At 31.8% G+C, this 18,636-nt stretch overlaps 1 protein-coding gene across 2 annotated transcripts; it reads right to left on the bottom strand.

Annotated features, from left to right (window-relative positions):
* Positions 1-5,529: 5,529 nt before the first annotated feature.
* LOC106435485 (trimethylguanosine synthase) lies at positions 5,530-8,573 on the bottom strand. Of its 2 annotated transcripts, none has more exons than XM_013876380.3 (11): positions 8,313-8,573; positions 8,164-8,213; positions 8,014-8,093; positions 7,483-7,929; positions 7,262-7,392; positions 6,938-7,101; positions 6,644-6,860; positions 6,438-6,573; positions 6,257-6,351; positions 6,040-6,163; positions 5,530-5,833 (listed from the first exon to the last, which is right to left on the bottom strand). In XM_013876380.3, the coding sequence occupies exons 1-11, from the start codon at positions 8,399-8,401 to the stop codon at positions 5,762-5,764; spliced, it is 1,605 nt and encodes a 534-aa protein (XP_013731834.3). In that variant the 5' UTR covers positions 8,402-8,573; the 3' UTR covers positions 5,530-5,761. The 2 variants fall into 2 exon arrangements, with proteins under 2 accessions (XP_013731834.3, XP_013731836.3); XM_013876382.3 differs by having other exon boundaries at positions 8,014-8,090.
* Positions 8,574-18,636: the final 10,063 nt, after the last annotated feature.

Below are 18,636 nucleotides of genomic sequence, written 5' to 3'. Positions count from 1 at the left end.
CTAGATCAAATGGAGCTAAACCGAGCAGTCCAAAGAGTTTTATAACGCCGATTAGAGTTTTATAATGCCGAATTTTGGATTAGTAAGACATAAAATAATAAGTATTCGTAAGATGATTATGCCCGTATGTACGGGCAAAACACCTAGTGTTAAGTATTGTACGCCCCCAAAATGTAAATCCAAATATTTTAAGTCAAAGTTTATAACTACAACATAAGTAGGTGCTTAGACGTAATTCTACACATAATCTCTTATATATTAAAAGAAAATACATTTTTTAATTCTAACATTGTTTACTATGTTGACGTGTCAACACCATGGTTCTTTTTATAGTCTAAATTAATAAATCCTTCTCTTACTAGAATAATTAAGAATCCCTTATATATTAATTGAGAAACATTACAACATTTTAGGTAGTCACGTGTCATCACTAGAATGCTTCTTAGAATCCTTAGGAAAATAGGTTGGTCCATCTAAAAATATATTATATTTTTTATTAAATTATCAAATTGATTAGTAGTGTACATAATAAATAATCTTCATCATTTTCTTAAATAAAAATTAAGGAATTGTCTAATATGATTAACATATATATGATAATTAACACACATATATTATTATAAGAAACTAAACAATCACATTAAACATATAAGAAAAATATAGATTTTTTCTTATATCTTATATTTGATTTTTTAAAACGATTACATTTGTATATTTTCACATTGTAAATTTTGTGAAAATATACAAATGTAAATAAAATCATATGAGTAGGAAGCTTCAAGTAATAAATATTCATATATAAATCTATATCAATAAATAATAGTTTTTTTCTCTCATTGGGGGAAAGATAACACTTGTCATAGTATCATTTGATGAAAGGTATTTTAGATTTGGATTTGGGCTATTCATGTTTGTTTGTTTGTTTTGTGGGCTTTTTCTCTGAAAATTCAAAGATTTTGCTCTGAAAATTCAAAGATGGCCCATCTTCTTTGTTTGTATCTTCTACGACCATGGCTCTGCCTCCTCCCTACAGACACCACCTCTATAACGTTATCCATTTCCTCCTTTAATCTCATCATTTACTTCTTATCCGCTACTCATCCCACTCTTTCTGAATTAATCATCGTCATTATCATCATGGGTTACCGCTTGAGGCTCTTCACTATAAATCAGTTCCTTCACTGCAAAGTCTGCGATGGATAGCCACAGCTCTATGAAATCCCTAAGTCAAAACTTGATCAGTATTCGATTCCAGCCATTTCTACTTCCTACAAGCTACTTGCTAACTTGAAGATGGGTCGCTGTTCCAACACCGCCAAGGTTCGATTTCTCAGGTTTTGGGAGGCTCGGAATGTCTAGAAATATCAGAGATATATATCCCACATCGGAAATTCCAAGGGACATTAAGTAATATATAAAGGGTCAGGGTCAATCCACTAATCACCAATTGGTTTTAAGTTGAAAACCCATAATTAAACTCGAATCTAACATGGTATCAGAGCCTAAATCCTAAATACCCTAAACTCCTATTAAAATTAAAATTAACCCTTCTGACCGGGTATAAAGGTCGTGATTAACCCTTCCAACCGGGTATAAAGGTTGTGTTAAAGTCGTTCAACTGAGTATAAATGTCATAAAGTTCCGAGATTTCTGGCCGATAAGAGCCATTATCTCGAGGAGGGGTATTAGAGATATATATCCCACATCGGAAATTCTAAGGGACATTAAGTAATATATAAAGGGTTAGGGTCAATCCACTAATCACCAATTAGTTTTAAGTTGGAAGCCTATAATTAAACTCGAATCTAACAAGAAATGTGGCAAAACTGATGAGTGTTGGTATGCTTTTCATTGATGAGATTACTCCGGCGAGCTCGATCTCCCTTTCTAAGGACAGACTATTTCAAGCCATCGCTCTCTCCACGTATTTGCTTTATTTTCTTATATTGCTTTCAAATACATGTGATTCAAAGTTTTGCTAGGACATGTTAGTGTTATTGTACTTCTGATTTGAATCAGAAACTGATTTTATTTAATGGTACTTTTGTATTATGAAGATTTGAGAGCTTTAGTTTTGTAATTTGTGTTGTCTAAACTCATCAGAGACAGAGAAAATGGTCCTAATCTAACTGAGTAGTTGGGTGTTCGTAAAGATTATAACTTTTTTTTATAAAGGAATCTTTCTCATAAACAGTGACACAATTAGGCCGTTGGAGCTTTCTTCTCCAAGAGATCTACCTACCACCAGCCTGAAGTATCAAAAGGTGATGATTTGTATAGAGAGATCGAGAAAGAGATGTTGTAGAGGAAAGGAGATATTTGAGTAGCTTGGATTATGTGAAAGCTGGATTGAGTTTTAAAGATTTGAGAAGGTCGTAAGAGATGTGATTTCAATTAATGCTAAAGGGATTGACCAAAGATCAATGGGATGCTTTGGTGGATGAGACTGTACTAAAGCCATGGCATTACGTATCATGGACACGCCTTTATTGATAATTCTGTCCCATTGTTCGTTGATCTTTCTGTGCAATTCCCCTGATTTTGATACATATATTGTAAATCAGGTTGGTGGCAAATGCAATAAGTGGAAGTTTTGCCACTTCCAAGTATGACAATGAAAGTCAATGCAGTAATAATATATCTCCCAATTATATAAGCGATTATATTGTTGCCCCCATCGTAGACAGCTTTGCAGCTAAATAAATTTTAACAAGGGTGAAAATCTTTAAGGCAAAAGGCATTTTCATTCAGATTTGTGATGCAGTGCCAATTCACATTTCTATGCTTTATATTTTCAGCATAGCATACAAGGTTTAAAATGATTCATTTGATATGTTTTTATGATTATATCATCTATATATTTTTATATATCATATAAAATAAATAAAAATGATTGTTTTGATTTATTTACCAATAAAAATTATTATAAATAAACAAGAATTACTGTTTTGATTTATTAGCTTACTCCAACTTAGTTATATACATAATACTACTTGATTCTCAATATTCAATATATTTATTATTTTATAACATTTAAATGAACACAAAATAAATAATATATGTAAAAATGATTTATATACATAATGTTTATTCCACGCAAGATTCGGGTCTTAACCTAGTATTGTCATTAATTATAAGATTATACCGGACCAACTTTTATACTTAATATTCTATGAATTATTGAATTTCATATTTTGCAACAAGGAACTATTAAAATACACTATTATGAACCTGCCTGAAATGATTAAAATACTAAGTAAGTATCAATGAGAGACAATGTTACCAAACACGTGCTTTATTATCATTAATATTAAATTATTTTCAAATGTGAATCAAGTTATATTTATCTATATAAAACCTTTTTCAACTTTTTGATTCATATATATTGTAATATTTTAGGCTTGAACCTACTAAAACCAAACCCTTCTTCGGTGGCTTCCAGTTGAAGCCGCTGCTCAATGATTGTTCTGAGTTGGAACTGTCTGGGTGCAGGAATTACTGAGACAGTTCAGAGGTTACCGGGAAATGCGCATAATGTTTTTTTCAGATTTCATTTTTTTGATGGAGACGAAGCAAAAGAAAAAACAAGTTTGTGAGTGATTTACAACGTGAACTGGGTTACGACAGTTTGATTACTGTAGAGCCAATTAGTCTGAGCGGTGGCTTAGCAGTGATGAGGACACAATTTTACAAAGTGAAAGTGTTACAATAAGATAAGAGAGTCATAGATCTTCAGGTCAGTATGGGTTCCATAGAATTTTTCTTGACGTGTGTCTAAGGCGACCAAGTTAAGGAAAGAAGGCATGCTGTGTGGGAAAGGTTGGTGGTGGATATAGTAATGAGAAGATATGAGCCAGAAGACCATCTAATAGCTTTCCAATTTTTTCTTAAGAAATCGTATAACAATTAGTTAAAGCTTCTTTCAAGAAAAAGAATCCATGTTTTATCGTTCATAATCTGTCACTTAGTTGCTTCAAGCTTGATATGTGGAGTAATCAAATTAAGGATTAGCTGAAGCGTTACACATTATAGTTTCATAATGTATACATTCACGAAAGGTGTATTGGGAGGTGTGTGTGTTTTATGCTATTTTAACAAATTCCCCATATATAATTTTACTCATAGTTTAAAAATAAGAATACATAGTTGTTTCAGTAAATAACAATAATGAAAATAAATACACATTGGAACTGCCTGTTTTTTTTTTTTTAATTATAACCGGATATAATCTTAAAATCCTTTTATAGTTTACCTGGTTAGCATAATCCTTAGAAAGCACTACTTATTGCATTTTCAAAGCACTAGTTATCACCTAACCATCACCGCAACAATCACTTACATACTAAGTGAGAAGCATTACAATGTTTGGGTAGGCACGTCTAATCACTATGATGATTTTAAAATTCATCTAAATATATATTATATTTTTTATTAAACTAACTATCAGATTAATTAGTAGTGTACAAAATAATATTATATATTATTTCCTTAAATAAAAGCTATAAAATTACCTAATATAATTAACATATATATGATAATTAATTAATATGAATAATAAAGATTTGATAAGATTTTTGTATCCTTTCTCTTTTTTGTTTAATTTTATATTATTAAAATAAATTAAACAATCACATTAGTCATATAATAAAAAATTATATTTTTCTTGTATGTTACATTTTAAATTGCTTAAAAAGACTATAAATTACTAAAAATATTAAAAGTTCTACGTTGAAAATTTTGTGATCAATGGTTCAACTTTTGTTTTTGTTATAACTAGATATAAATGATCATAAAATTGTATGAATATGAAATCTCATTTAATATTTATTCATATTAAATATATATATATATATATGTACACATATATATCATAATATCGTTTAAATTAAACTATTTACAATACAAAAAACTAAATATGTTATTTCAAAATTTGCATTGAAAAAATGATTGTTTTGATTTATTTACCAGAAAATTATTGTATTCAAATAAGAAGTATTTTTTAATTTATATACTTACTCTAATTTAATTACATATATGTAAATTAATACAAAATAAATAATAATGTGTAAAAATTATTTGTATATGCAATGTTCATTTCGTGCGAGGCGGATCTTAGCCTAATTATCATTATTTCGGAATATAATGCTAAGTCGCCACGATACCAAACCAATCAAGACGATGATGAATGCTACGATGCTCCGGACGATAATTCTTCTGGTTTCTGAACTCATTTCGGTCTTAATTAACAACGTACCACAACAAGTTTTGTCTTTTTTTTAGGATTTGTTTTTCTTTTCTCCTGCAATTACATTTCTGGATAATTACAAAAAAGTAATTATAGTATGAGATACCGCATGCAAATATTAAATCATAAGAGTTCAGAAAACTCTTGCATGCCTCTTTGCAGTTAAGAAGACGATAAAAAATGCGATTCCTTTTACTTAAAAAATAGTTCCAAGAGTAGAGGATCTCCACTATCTGATCCACATCCGGCCGCTCTAGCTCAGAAGATGTTATGGACAGTAACAATAGATGTTTCTGCACAAGTTCATTCACAAGTTTACAGTTTGAAGAAATGTGTGACAAGAAGCTGAGTAATCAATAACACAGTTTACAAAACAAATTTTATATATACAAACGCATAAAACCTATGATTCCAAATACATTGTCATTCACTTGAATTCCCCAAGCTGACACAAATGCAGATACTGTGGCATTCGTGCATTGATGGGTGAGAAGAATCTGTGTCTTATTCCTAGTTTTAACAACCATCTTGTCTGAAGTAGTATGCTGTTATTGCCTTCAGCTTCCCATTTAAGTAGTTCTTTTCTACCTGAAAACATTGGAGCTTCCCTGTTAGACATATGTTACTAAGAGCTGAAATATTCTGCCATATATATACCAAATAACATATATTCTTCTTCAATGTAACAAGAATCATGCTCAGAATCCAATCATGCTCAGAATCCATATTGGAATGCCTTTCTTAAAAAAAAAAAAAAAAAAATGCTGAAAAAGCTAAAAGAACAAAAGACTTGCCTCAAGTGACCATGGAGGAGATGTTGATAAGGCTAGCTCTGCCAATTGGTTAATATCAACATTTCTAGGAAGAAACATTATAACAGTCGATGCGATGTTCACGGCCGCAGTAAATAGAGCGTCTCTGCATCATTGAAGGTACAGTGAGGAAATATGACTTATCATGGAAAGAGATTAAGATCTCAAAAACAACATAGTATATAACCAAGAGATATACCCATCACGAGGTCTCAACATTGTCTTCATGTCATACGTACTCGCTTTAAGATAATCAGGGCCTCCCCATGGAGGCGATAGGAACACAGTGCCTGCCTGCACAATGTAACAAGTTATAAGCCAAGTCAAAGAAAAACCTTTTAAAACCAAAAGAAAAATGAGACGAGTTGAAGGAAAAAAACCTTCAAGTTATGAGCCAAGTCAAAGAAGTCTCCCTTCACAAAGTCGATTTTATCAGCAACGCCATATACGGCAGCATTATGCTTCGCTAAATCAAGTTTCTTTGGATCCAAATCAATTGCAATCACATAATGACTCCTAAAATGGCACAAAACATCAGAGAGAAATCTTTGTGAAAAAACAAAAAAAAAAGTGTATATCAAGTTACCTCGAAGCGAACTGAATAGCATTTCCACCAACTCCTGTAAAACAGTCAATGACTACACCTCCGCTACCCCGAGAGGCATGATGCTTAGCTATAGCTTCAGGAGTGACAGAAAACCATCCTTCCTCGTCCATTTTGATGCTTTCATCAAACCTGGAGAAGAGGAGATATCGTTGGCACCAGTACTTGCCAAGGACATCAGAATATTCATCAGGAACACCTGCTCATAGAAGAATCTAAGATTTTCACAACAGACCAGATGCAGCTATAAGACTTCAGAGCTGTATGCATACAAACCTGTATTCGAACAAGAGAATATCTTCTTCGCTCGACTTCTTCTTGTCTTCTTTTTAGCCTTCTTAATTGTTTTTACAACAGATGTACCGTTTCCCTCTTCTTCCAGAGTAGTAACATCCAGAAGTTGATTCCCAATGGAAGTTTCTTGGTATGTATCAATCAAACTGGAAACAAGTCAAATGTCAGAAGGATGCTGTTAAAGAGACACAACAACACTCTCTTAAACTAAAGTTGTACCAGACAACTCTTCTTGTAGTCATGCTTCTGTAAGAGTGAGACATACCAATTGGTGATCAATGTCTAAGACTAAAAAGACCACATTACCTGCTAACTTCCTCTAGGGTTTTTGTTTCATGTTGACTTTGACAAACCCCACCAAGATCATCAGATTGTTCAGGAGGAACATCATCCGCAGGTAAATTTCTGAGCAAGTCATCAGGCTGCTTCTCTGTTGCCTTATATCGAAAAAAAAAACGGTAAATAAAGAAAATCCCCTGAAATTTCACAAGGAGGATAAAAAAAAGGCAGGCCTCCATCTCATTCACCTCTGTAGGAAATTCATTCAAGTTATGGGTTTCATGGCTATAAGCTAGATGCTCCATCCCAAGCGGTGGCTGCCATGTAGACTCTTGTGTCATAACGTTGTAAAAATAATTGCGTCCATAGAAAGAATCCCAGTAAACTTTCCATTCACTAGAGCCATGCTCATCGCCGAGTTCGTAGCTCCGAGAATCTGTTGCCTCTGATGTCAACAAAGAATCTCTATCTCCATCTCCCAAGCAAGCAACTTCATCATTTTGTTCTACTGCACTTATTTGAACACAATCGTTTTCCACAGAGGATCCATCAACCTCCTCATCACCACCAATAGCATGATGTGGAGAGCAATCAGATACCAACAAACTCTGAGGGGATGCAACGTCAACATTAACCTGGTCTGATCGATCCTTGATTCTTTTCTTTTGGGGGATAGACTTGGTTCTGTTCTTCCACTGAATGACATTGTTGAAATCTTCAGCATCTAAAGCGAACTTTTAAAAAAGCAAGAACTTTTGATAAATAGAGACAAAAGCTACCTCCTTATTGGTCTGAAAAGCAACAGGGAGACCCAGAGCCTTCATCTCTTGTATCAATCCCATATCTTCAAACCTGTCTTCTTTACCCAAAAAGAAAAAAAAAAAACATCAATCACCAATCATTGCAGTAGACTAAAAGTGAGGACTTACTGTGTTCGTGGAAGAGAGGAACCAAACAAGTATCTGTCGACCCATCTTCCCTGGGTATTCAAACAGACGAGAGAGCGAGAGTCAGAAGATAGAGAAAAAGATCGAACTTCTCTAATAACAGTGATTATTAAGTGTGAAGAGATATATACCATAGATGGATTTGGGTAAGCTTGAAGAGAGAGCCCAGAGCTTTGATTGAAGCACCTTCTTCTTCTACTTCGCTTCCGACCATGCCCATTCTTTCAGGAACCCCAACTCTATTAAGTTTCAAACCCTCTTGTCCGAGAGGTCGAAGGGAGAGAATTATATGCAATCAAACCGCCTCTTTAGCTAGTTTAAGAGCCGCCTCCACTGAGGGAATTGCTTCTACCCAAGCGCCACCGTTTAGAATTGTGTTTTTCATTAAATTATTTACATCCTTTTATTATTTTCCCAACTGAATATATATATATAATATATATATATACTAGGGTCGGTCCGCCATACGGACGGGAAGTTGAAAAAAAAACTATTTTATATGAATTCACATTAATTTTATGAAGCATTTTTAAAAAAAAATTGTAGATTGAAACGATATTATAAACAAAATAAATAAATAGAATTCGGAGATTATGTTGCTATTTTTAATAAATATTTTTGGACTGAATTAAAATTACAGTAATTATCGTTATTCTACGAAGAACAATCTAATATAATAAGATTAATGATGTCCGCATATAATTATGCAATGATCATGCCAGAGAAATATGTTAAGGAAAAACTTATATTATCTAAGCCAAAACAGTCTTTTGTTAGTGTGACTAGTTTGGTTTGTGTATGTTTTAATTAAAATGTGATAGTTTTCTTCTAATGAAAGTTATACTTCTAACTTCTCTGCCACTCTTTAAATTGAATATGGTCTATCGTTATTAAATAAGTTTAGAATTTATTAGATAGATTTTACTATTAATTTAGAATTTATTAATACTGTGGAAACTTGTGTTATGAATTAACAGTATATTTAATTTAACGATAATATTGCTTGGACGTTTTTCATAGCATCCATGCTCGTATGTAATAAAGAGTTTATTCTGCAGATGCGTGCAAAATATATTTTTGCATTGGTGTATTAATACTTTGAAATAAAACCGTTACAATACAAAGGGAATCGTTCAAAATTTTCAAATATCAGAGTGTTCGTTTATTCAAATAGTTAAGTAGGAGTAATATATAATAATATTTTTGCGTTGTTGTATGAAAAAAAAAAAGTTAGAAGCACTATGTATCGTGAAATCATGGAGCTTAAAAAATAAATTGATGTAAATGGGTAAAACAAATAATTATAAGAGCACTATTTATCGTGAAATCATAGACTTTAAAAAATAAATTGATGTAAATGGGTAAAGAAAATAATTATTCCTATATTTTTTTTTTTGCTAAAACATTATTCATATGTTAAATGCTCAGTCTATATATATAAAATTAGTAAATTCAATTTTGCATTCATTATATAATATTATACATTTTATATGTAAGTTCACTAATATACTATAAACCTATTGGTTCATTTAGTTTTTTGGTTTTTACGGGCTATTTTACACATTAAAATAAAGAAAAACATTTTATTGTATTTTGGCACATGTAAATCTAATTAAAATCATCGGACTCGGTTCTCTTGATTTACATTAATTTTTCATACCGGTATGATCGGATTGAATATCAACAATATTATAAGAGCTGTTTTATGACGTATTCATAAGACGAAGAACACAATATTATTTGCTTACTAAAATATAAAAGTATACTGTTAAAAATATTGTTTTTAATTTGATCTAAAGCTCACACGACAATATTCCGCATGTTTATGAGTTACACCAAAAGCCCACACGATCTCTAATTCCAAGTTAATGAAACGCCGTATTTTGGATGCGGACACGTGTCGGGTTCTCAAGATTCGAATTATTGACGTGTCCGCCTACTTGGACAGCCTAAGAGGGAAGCAAACCCAACTTTATATACCCAACTTTATATATAAAGAAGATATACTAGTATTATTAAGGACAATTCTCTTAAATAGACCAATTTTTAAGTTTTAGTCACAAAAATAGACCATAAGGAGGAAAATGACCAAACAATTTCATTTAATAGGTAAAAGGACTCTAATGCGCTAGATATATAAAAAATAAAAAAAATAAAAAAAATTTTAGTTTTAGATTATATTTTTTGAATTTTTTTTTTTTGAATTTTGTATTTTAGAAATTTTTTTTATTTGTTTCAAAATTTTTTTTTGTAATTCAAAAATACTTTTTGAAACTATTATTAAAATTTTTATTTTCAAATTTTTAATATTTATTTTTTATTTTATAAAATTTTAAACTTTAATCCCAAATCTCCACCCCTTAACTCTAAACCCTAGGGTTTTGATTAGTTAACCATAGGGATATAAATGTATATTTACCTCTTTAATGAAATATTTTGATCATTTTGATTCTTATAGTCTATATTTGTGACAAAAACTTTTTTAGTGCTATCCTAGGGTATTTCTCTTTTATTAATATTAAACATCTTTTTGCACGGATTGTATACAATAATTATCTTCACCTTTTTAATTTATCTTACATTTAAAATAGTTTTAGAATGTAAATTTATTCCAACCCAAAAAATAGTTTTACATAATATTTGATCAAATATAGGATATCAACACACAATAAAGTAGCTTAGGGTACTTTTGTGATTTATTTAACATGGGAAGCTTCACTTTGTTCTCATGTGTTTCATATTACATTTACATTAGTATAGTTTTGCATATTTTTCTCCCGAAACTTCTTCTAATAAAGTCAGTTGAGCTCTTAAAGTAAAATCATGTTTTTTGGTAGGCCTAGACAAATGATCCAAACCGAAAACGACCTGATAAAACAAGCAGGTCAGGTTCGGATCCTTTAGAAAACCCCAAACCTTTCCTAAAGCTTTAATCTCCTTTAATATTCTCACCGAATTGGTTTTCTTACTCCAAAATTTCGTCTACCCTCACATATTCTCGCATCTCACCGAAACTCTTCTTTGATTTGAAACCGAAATTCTAGTCTCCTATAAATTTATCTTTGACCTAGTCTCCTCTATAACAGAGCTCAAGTAATCAAATACTCATACTTATTCTGAGCCATGATGCTTGTCTTTTCATTTTTTTACTTTTGGGTTTAAACTTTTGAGTAGTCTCGATGCTTGTCTATTTTAAGTAGTTTGATGCTTGTCTATTCTGAGTAGTCTTGATGCATGCCTCTTCATTTTAGTGTCTGATGATTGTATTGTATAGATAGGATATTTATCTTGTGTAGATGTATCATGTTTGAGGCTTTATGCATTAGATAGGATGCTTGTATTGTGTAGATTGTATCTTATTTGATGTTGCTTTATGCGTGAATTTTAGCAAACCGTATTACAATCTTATATTGTCTTCATGCGTGTTTGATGATTTATGTATTAAGCCAACTTTGTTTGATGTTTCATGCGTGTAAGGTATATGAGATTCATGGTATGACTGAATTGTAAGACATTGTTTTTCTTTATGTGTGTAGATTCAAGGTCTGACTGAGTTGTAGGACATTGTTTTTCTTTATGTGTGTAGATTCAAGGTCTGACTTTGTTTGGATGATTGATTGTGATTTGAGGTTAGTAATTGTTAAGTTTTTTCTTCTTATCTAGTAGATGGCTTCCTCGTCATCGAAAATCTGACAGGCTGATGAAGACACAGTTGATGTTGAAATAACTTACAAAGAACAAGAGTACCAAAGTACTCAAAAGCGAAGGAAGACCAATGATGCAAATGCAACATTTGGAGTATCTTCTCAGTCGAAGAAGGTAAAGAAACTTGTTGTGCCAAGGTCTAGTGCGTGGAAGCATTACACCAGAACCAAAGACAATCATGAAAAGTGAATTTGTCACTATTGTCAGAAGATCTTCTCATGTGCTAGCAAATCAAGAACATCAAACCTCCAGAAGCATCTGACCATCTGCAAAGAGTACCAATCATAGTTAACTAGTCAATGGAAGAATCAAACTCATATTAATGCTAAAGGCAATATGATGTCATCAAAGGTCCCATAGGCGGTTTCAGAGAAGCCTGTAATGAGCTGATTGTGTTAGCAGAATTGCCTCTTTAATTTATTGAAAGCATGGCTTAGAAAAACTTATTCAGAAAAGTAATATTGTGTAACCTTTTATCCTTTTAAGCTTCTTCAATGTAATTTTAATTTTTCCTCTTTTCATTTGCAAGGTTAACCTTTACAAGCGTCACTCGAGAAGGACTGCCACTCAAGACATTGGTAAGATGTTCTCGAACAAGAAGGCAGCTTTGAAAAACTCGCTTCGCACAACCAAACAAACAATATTACTTACAACTAATATTTAGATTTCTCAAGTTACAGGTAATGTGGTCTATTTATTTACTTGTTAGTAGAGTTCAAACACTTACACTAACATGTTTTCTTGTTTTCATGGTTAATATGTGCTAGTTATATGGTAATAACTGCCCATTTCATTGATGCTTTCATGGCAACTGAAGATGCTAATCACTGGCTTCAAGTACGAGATGGACCATAAAGGTTAGGCCATATTAACTGTCCTCTTAGAGTGTTTAGCTGGATGGGGAATTGAGAAAATATTTTGCATTATAGTGGATAATGATACTTACAATACTTCTACCATTAGGAGCTTCCATAGGAAATTTAGTGAGGTTGCCCCTAATGCTTTAGTTTTAGATGGTAACTTCTTGCACATGAGGTTATGTCCTTATATTATCAAATTTCTTGCTAAGAAGGGTTTGACTGAAGTGAGGGATAATGTGTTAGTGATTAGGAATGTTGTTCAGTATGTGCCTTCTTCTACAAGTAGGCTGGATGCATTTGATCTTAGAGTCACTACTGGGAGAATGAGCCGCGGTAGGCGGTAGCTTGCCTATGGATATAAAGACTAAGTGGATTCAACCTTCCTTATGTTGTCTAGAGTCCTTCAGTTCGGAGTGACATTTTAATAAGATGGAAGAAGAATATAGGTTGAATAATGACTAGTTTATGGAAATGGATAATGGAGTTAAGAGGTGTGGACACCTACTTCTAGAGACTGGAGTGTCGTAAGGAAGGTGAAGAGATTTCTGATAATCTTTTACAACTGCATATTGGTTGTATATGCCTCAACAAAGGTCAACTCGTACAAATGATGTAGTGAGATAATGAGAATAGAGAGAAATCTCACTACATTAGCTAATAGTTTTGATCCTAAGTTGAAGGTGTCAAATATGCTGCAGAAGTTTATGAAGTACTGGGATGGCATTAATAGTATCAACATGATGTTGATATTGTCGGCTATTTTTGATCCTAGGAAGAAGATGCATTTTTCAAAGTTGTGCTTTGAGAAACTCTATGAAAATATAGCTTAAAGTCGAAAGAAATACTAGAATATGTGGGTGATCTTCTCAAGTGCATGTTGAGGGAGTACAACAATCATTTCAGAGGGCTGCTGGACAATTATCTCAGTCGAATCAAGCATCATCTCTGCCTACTTAAGAGTCTCATGAACAAGGCGTGAATAGAATGGAGCTAGTCAGTGAAGATTTTGGTTATGAGAAGATGGATTGTGTGTACAAGGAACTGGTTGATGAGAAGGGAGAAGATATAAGAGATGAATTAGAAATTTTCTTGAAAGAGCCAGTTGAAAATCCATAGATCATGCTTGGTATTGAGTTCGATATTATTTCTTGGTGGAAGGTTCACAAGATGAAGTACCATGTTCTTGCAGAAATGGCTATAGATCTCCTCGGCATAAAAGTTTCATCAATGGCATCTGAAAGTGTTTTAGCATAAATGGTATGATCTTGGAACCATCTCAGAATTGTTTAACTCATTACATAATAGAAGTGCTTAAATGTACTATGTAGTGGATACATGCTGACATCAAGCTAAGTAAACAAGTCACAACAAATGAACAAATGCTTGCTGATGTTGAATTGTTAGGTCAGCTCAAAAAAGGTTTGCACGCCTCAAAATATACATAAAATTCTTATAAACTTAAAAAATATATCGACATGAGTCCAGCTTTAACTTACTTTTATTGCAAGAAAAGTTCTTTAACTCTAATATGTTGTACTTTTACTATCTATATATCTATTACTATAAAGAATATGGTTTATTGTAATTAAACCCCTCAACTAAAGATTAATCGTAAAAAAAACCCTCAACTAAAAATCTTGTGAAATAAACCTTCAACTTTAATTACGTTAACATATGTTACCCTCCGTCTAAAAAACCGTGACGGAGGGTGACATACGTTAACGGTTTATAAGTTGAGGGTTTATAATGTTGAAAACTTAGTTGAGGGGTTTTTTTACGATTCAAAAATAGTTGAGGGATTTTATCACTAAAAGTCATTAAATGGTTTAAAAACTTTATTATCATTTATACATTGTTTTATATTTATTATAAAGTTAATTTATACATCCTAAATTAATAATTTTTAGTAATACTTACAACTTAATATAACTTCAAAATATTAAATTATTTGATATTTGGCAATAGTGATATAAGAAAATTTGTGTGTTTATATCGTCATTTTCAAATATCAAATAATTTAAAGTTTCTAATTTATATTAAGTTTTAAGTAGAGTCGAGGATAATTCATCCATGAAGTCAATCTTTCTATTTAGAGTAAGACGCATTTTTTTCTATTTTCATGATTTCCGTCCTCCGGCTCATACTTTTCCCATATCCCCCCCCCCAAAAAAAAAATAACGCATGATTATTTTTATTCTCATTGATTTCTGAACAAATACATTATATTTTTTTTCTTGATCAATAAAATAATATATTTGATATATTATTCTTGATTTATTGTATTACTTTATATTTCAATAGTATCACAAAGAAGGGTAATGTTAAATTATTTTATCCTAACAAGTAGCAGAAATTGTAAAAACTTATACAATCATTGTGAAACCGTATTAATCATATGTAAAAGTATTAAAATATTTATAAAGCTTTATAAATCGGTTATAAAGTAATGTATTAAAATTTATAAATTAGTTTTAAAAGCTTATATCAATATAAAACAATGTATAAATGATAATGAAAATTTAAACCATTTAATGTTTTTAGTGATAAAATCCCTCAACTATTTTTGAATCGTAAAAAAACCCTTCAACTAAGTTTTCAACATTATAAACCCTCAACTTATAAACCGTTAACATATGTCACCCTCCATCACGGTTTTTTAGACGGAGGGTAACGTATGTTAACGGAATTAAAGTCGAGGGTTTATTTCACAAGATTTTTAGTTGAGGGGTTTTTTTACGATTCATCAGGGATTTAATTACTAAAAACCCTAAAGAAGAACTTAACTCTGTTCTCCTCTTGCGAGCTAAGAAAATACTGTAAGGAAGTGTTGACACGTGTCAGAGAAGGATGAAACTCAGCGTTTCATTTATTCAGAGGAAGTAATGGGCTCTTTAGTCGTTAAGGTGGGATGTGTCCGAACAAACATGGTGCCTGGCGTCTCTAACCCTAATTTGAATTACTCGAAGAAGCTGCTTCGTCTCTCCTCTTTGTTCTACGGCTCAAGGAGACGCCTGAGCTTTTTCTTGATCAGAGTAGACAATGATTCAAGGTTCTGATCTGATCCGATCCGTTGCAAACTAATTGCTTTCTCCAGTAAACTAATCTTATCTGTTGTCAGTTGAATCGAATCGTTTTTTCTTCTCATGATTCTTATTTTTTTTTTAATAACCTAGCAGTCGCTTCTTCTCTCCTCTTCTCATATTCGCCATGGGTAAAAAATCCGCCACCAAAGTAGGCTTCTTCTCATTCTGGGTTTTCTAATTGGCTCTTCTTCGTACTGTTTAATGAAACTCTGGTTGTGTTTCGTGTCTTCAGGTCGAAGCAGCACCTCCTGCGATCAAGGCGACCAAACCCTTGAAGAAAGGTAAGAACTTTATGTTTCTTATGTGCCAAAGTTTGTGTTTTTCTAATTGAGTCCTTATTTTTGTTGGTATCTGTCGTTTTAGTTTGAATTTAACTTTTGTATTCTATTATACTTTCAGGTAAGAGAGAGGCCGAGGATGACGTGGATACTATATAAATTATATAGTATTATAAATCTTAAATTTACTTTTGGGAACGGATGAAGTATAATATATAAATTATATAGTATTATAAACATCCAAAAAATCTTAAATCTACACGTTTGGACACCACGTATAGGGGACGAGCAATTTGGGGAGTATATGAAGGAAGTGGTAAGAAAGCATGGAATTAAGTATGAGAGGTTTGTTTACAACAATGATATCGTTCCTGGAGTCCCCTTCGATGACAAGATTTTATTCTCATACAAGCATATGGATCTTGCAATTACTTCAACAGTCTCTACAAAGGAAAGGTAGAGCAGTCTTTATCCATTTTTTTTTGTTTTGTCTTGATTAATAATTTAATAAGCCCAAATAGAAAAGATACGAGGTCAATAAGAGTATAAGGTGATGTCAACTGGAGAATTTCATTGGAGTGGAAGAGTATCGGGTGGGAGAACGTGTTTTAGGCCGTGATCTTTTTCTTTATTTAATTTGGGTTGGTTGCTTGATCGATTTGTTTTAGAGAAGTGGTTGTATTCTTTCTTTCTCAGATATGTTTTTTCGGAGTTAAAAAAAAGGTCTATCTATATTCTATACACACATGCATGAAACTCAAAGTAGATTTAGGACTTAAAAGTCCTGACTTTCTAAAAAAGTCAAACACGTGAATTTTGTAATACAAAACACTTCAATTTTAATATCTAATATGAAATCAGATCGTTATCAAATCCATTGAATTATTATTCAATAAATAATAACAGCTTTCAATAAGTACTAAAAGTTATCAAACAAATAATTAACAAAAAATATAATAGCTGGACTTTTGTATTTATTTTCACATACTTGTGGATTTTAAGGTAAGGGAAGATGCACCGAATGCGAACTACATCTTGTTGTGGTTAATACCGATGATTTTAACTGGTGCGTGGGAGTTTATAAGGACAACATTATCGGGCACAAAATTTGATCCTTAAGAGGAGGGGACCCACAAAAACACCAAAATCGAGGAGGAGAAGTGGTTAAATAGGAGGCGTTTTGGCTTGGTCCTTGTACTGTTCGCGGACCCCATTGACACGTGGCGGTCCGCGATTGGTTCGTTTCTAATTTTTTTTTTTTAATCGGAAAAAAAAAATTAAGAACTTTACCGATAATGTTGCCCCGAGGAGTTTCATAATAAAGTTCTGGAAAGGCAAAGAGTACAAAGAGAATTGGATGATGAGATCGCTTCGGAATGTGGGAATAGTACTCCCTGGTATGTCTACTCATTTCCCATTTGATTATGTCAACTCCACGCGCTTGGGAGGCTTGGCCCGACCATGTACTACTTACTCCTGAAGATAAAATTGCACTCATCGCTTAAAAAAAGAAAACAATTTATACCACACTCAATATCTAATAATCCTATCTACTATGTCTGCTCTTGTTGGACTCGACTCTCATTGTACTTCTATGTTATGTTTATGTGCGGCTTTCCATCGTTTATATGTTTGCAAGATTCTGAACTTATTAATAAGAATGGTTTTAATAAGATTTATTTGTTTGAATATATTGTATTTAATGTTGGTTAACTTAGATTTATTTTAAATCAATTTGCTATTGTATATTGTATTGAAACATTTTGAGTGATATCTAATTGGAAAATTTGCCAAAACGGAACAAAAAAAATAGCATGATTGTCAATTTGATATAATAATATCCTTAAGTTGTCTATTTAGTATAATTTTTTCGTAATCCCAAAACTAACTGTTGATTAATCAAATTAAACACAATTTAAGAGCTTAACTAAATTTTAAAACGTTTAATAAAAAGGGAAAAACATTTAAAAAAAATTAAAATTTAAAGTTTAGTTTTTTTATTAAATTTTTTAATAAAACTTAAAAAATTTAAAGATTTGATAAAAATAAAACTTTGTAAAACGTTTTATAAAGTTTATTTAACGTTTTTTATTATTTTTTTATAAAGTTTTATTTTTATAAAGTTGACAAAGTTTTTTTTATTAAAAACGTTCTACAAAGTTTTATTTTTATTTTTTACAAATGTTTTAAAAAACGTTAAAATTAAAAAAAAAATTATTAAAAAGTTTAATACAAAGGAAAAAACGTTTTAAAAAAAATTAATAAAAAGGAAAAGGGCACACATGTTTGAGGGAAATTAGAATATTACAAATATATTTTTGATATTTTTGACAAGGTAAATGGACCTATATACGTTTTAGTAACGTTAGAATATTACAAATATTTTTAGAATATTTTCTTAACTGAATATTCTATAATTTTCGCCAAAATCAGGTTTTCTTATGTGTAGAAAGCACTTTCTATACTCCGTAGAACCAAGAAAAAAATCTCATAAGCAGATTCTACCTTATGTAGCCGTTTGAATAGTGT

This window comes from Brassica napus, unplaced genomic scaffold (assembly GCF_020379485.1).
Source record: "Brassica napus cultivar Da-Ae unplaced genomic scaffold, Da-Ae ScsIHWf_1065;HRSCAF=1509, whole genome shotgun sequence".
NCBI classification, from domain to species: Eukaryota; Viridiplantae; Streptophyta; class Magnoliopsida; order Brassicales; family Brassicaceae; genus Brassica; species Brassica napus.
Note: the sequence above shows the minus strand (reverse complement) of the source record. Positions and strands in the feature narration are given on the sequence as shown.

Coding starts and splice junctions, on each gene's coding strand:
- LOC106435485 (XM_013876380.3), bottom strand. CDS start 8,401: ATGGGCATGGTCGGAAGCGAAGTAGAAGAAGAAGGTGCTTCAATCAAA. Junction 8,214..8,312: donor CTTACCCAAATCCATCTATG/GTATATATCTCT, acceptor TTGAATACCCAG/GGAAGATGGGTCGACAGATA. Junction 7,102..7,261: donor ACCCTAGAGGAAGTTAGCAG/GTAATGTGGTCT, acceptor ACTTGTTTCCAG/TTTGATTGATACATACCAAG.